This window comes from Triticum aestivum, chromosome 1D (assembly GCF_018294505.1).
Source record: "Triticum aestivum cultivar Chinese Spring chromosome 1D, IWGSC CS RefSeq v2.1, whole genome shotgun sequence".
NCBI lineage: Eukaryota > Viridiplantae > Streptophyta > Magnoliopsida > Poales > Poaceae > Triticum > Triticum aestivum.
This window is the reverse complement of record NC_057796.1, coordinates 476,175,104-476,177,578: the sequence shown is the minus strand read 5'-3', so window position 1 is coordinate 476,177,578 and position 2,475 is coordinate 476,175,104. Positions and strand designations below refer to the sequence as shown.

The 2,475-nt window shown below is 48.8% G+C and overlaps 1 protein-coding gene across 1 annotated transcript; it reads left to right on the top strand.

Moving 5' to 3' along the window:
- The first annotated feature begins 592 nt into the window (after window positions 1–592).
- Window positions 593–1,525, top strand: LOC123183164 (uncharacterized). Its single transcript, XM_044595915.1, has 2 exons — window positions 593–887; window positions 1,026–1,525. The coding sequence occupies exons 1-2, from the start codon at window positions 834–836 to the stop codon at window positions 1,266–1,268; spliced, it is 297 nt and encodes a 98-aa protein (XP_044451850.1). The 5' UTR covers window positions 593–833; the 3' UTR covers window positions 1,269–1,525.
- Window positions 1,526–2,475: the final 950 nt, after the last annotated feature.

Below are 2,475 nucleotides of genomic sequence, written 5' to 3'. Positions count from 1 at the left end.
GCGATCTGTAGATGGAAATCGCAGAGCTGGGAATGAGCTGCTCCGTAGATCCTGGAAACGAAGTAGTTCGTCAAATTTACAGCACACTGCCACCGATAAGTGGCGTACCCATTCGTTCACGTTATGTCTCGTGCCTTTTCTGTCCTACCACATCTTGAGCTAGAGCTCGCTTGGAGGAGCCGGCGCGTAGGATTTCCTGAAGCCAATGGATTACCGAACAGGCTCGTAATAGATGAACTTTACTACTTATTGTCTATATTATAGACGTGCGTTGCACGTGCATATTTACTAGTGTTTTCAAGGATAAATGTTCCATGCTCCGTAGCGTCCGCCCATGTCTCCTTCGCCCACCCCACCACCGACGCCTCCACCAGAACCCTCCTGTCCTCTCGTCCAGCATGTTCCGATTCACTTCTCCCACTTGGACGGAAGGCGAAAAGCCTTCTTTCCTCCTCTCCCTCGCGCCGCCCACGCCTCTCGGGTACCTCCGACCGTTGCTTCCCTTCCCTTGGTCACCGTCGCTTTCGGCCGGTTCCTCGGGTTGAACGGGCGGCGCTTTAGCTGTAGAGCACGTGAAAGGTCGTGGGTGCCAACCAGCCCCCACGTTCCCACCCGATTAGAAAATTCCCTCCCTGCTTTCCAACGCCACCCACCGCCGCCCGCCGCCGTCAACGAACCCAACGCGCCTTGCTTCCTACTCCAAGATCCCACGCTACGTATAAAGAGCACCCCTTTGCTAGTTGGCAGCCAGGCTAGCTCTCTCCTTCGTCCTCGCAAGCATCGCACCAGATCCACCGGTAGGAGCGAGCAAGGGAGATCCACCTAACCCACCAATGGCGGCCGCTGCTTCCTCCAGCGCGTGGAAGGCGAGGTGGCTCCGCCCCGAGGTACGCACCGCCCCCATCCCATGTCCCTTCATTTCATCTGGTATAGCTAGCTTAGTTTAGCGATCTAGCTCGCTGGGTTTCGGCCGGTGGTTTGTGGTGGCCATGGTCTCACGACGGTAGCATGTATGGTCTTGGCAGGCGTACCCGATCTTCGCGGCGACGGGCGTAGCCGTGGGGATCTGCGTCATGCAGCTGGTGCGCAACATCACCACCAACCCCGAGGTCCGGGTGACCAAGGAGAACCGGGCGGCCGGGGTGCTGGACAACCACGACGAGGGCCGCCGCTACGCGCGCCACCCCTTCAGGAGGTTCATCGACGGCAAGTCCGCCGAGATCATGCCCGGCATCAACAGCTTCTTCACCGACCCACCAAAGAACTAGACCTGGTCGCCGTCGCCGGAGACCTCTTGTCCAAGCCAAGAGGAAGGAAGGAATTCCTCCGCGAGATTTTTTTTTCCCTTCTGAAGGAATACAGGAATACTGTTGTTGTTTTTCCTCGAATTCAAGTATATTATTCGCCATGACTAATTGTCTGGCTGTACACCATTGATTGTTGTGATCATACACACAAAACTCGGCCTGAATAATCCCTATATGTCTTGAGGAACTATGCGTGCGTGTGCCTTTCTCTATCATCACATTCGCAATTTGTCATGGCTGTTGACGGATTGTTCAGTCTGATTGTTGGCACCATTTTAGTTTGTGCTCGTCTTCTCCGTAGAAACTAGCCAAGCCGGCATGCAGGCTCTTTCCTCGCATGTTTGGTCAACACAGAACTCGACAAGGCATTGGGCACCGGCCTCCTTTCTTGGAAGGTGTCAAAGTAGTGCGCAACACGCTGGTTATTCAGACAAGGTTTCTAGAAAAATATTGTTCTCTAGCTATGATGTGCAGTCAACATGGACTTTCGAGCCTGAAAAATCTCTGAATTCCCATCGATATGTCTGTTGAAGCGCATTTACGCAGCGACCGGGAGGACTAGGGTTGTAGCGCTGGGCGAGTATTGTAGCAAACTAGTACTATAGTGAGCCGGCACCATCACAGACGTTAAAAAATGTGAAGAGTTTTGATTTTTTTTTTGAAACTGTGAGCAACTTTTGAAATTTCAAAGATTTTCAAAAAAAGAACAAATTTTGAAATTATGAACAATTTTCTAAAAATTCTGAACACTTTTTAAAGTGGATCAAATTTTAAACTTTTTGAACAATTTTTCAACATTGTGAACAATTATTTAATATCTGATCTTTTTAAGAAACACGGACAATCTTTGAAAATTCGAGCAAAATTTTGAACTCTGGACAGTTCTTTGAAAAAAGTGATTTTTTTTGCAAAAATCAAACAATTTTTTTCAATTTTATGATTTTTTTAAAAGAAAAGGAAACACAAAAATTAAAACAAAATGGAAAACTGGGGAGAAAACTGAACAATCAGTGAAGTAAACATGTTCAAGAACCAAGGTTCCTAAAACCGTAAAAACCCAGGCTGGAACCTTCGAGAACATTATTAATACCGGAACCAGCGTCCCATCTCAGAAGCGTTAAATGAGCTGGCCCAAAGCAATAGCAAGCAAGTTCCTCCTACGCGAAAT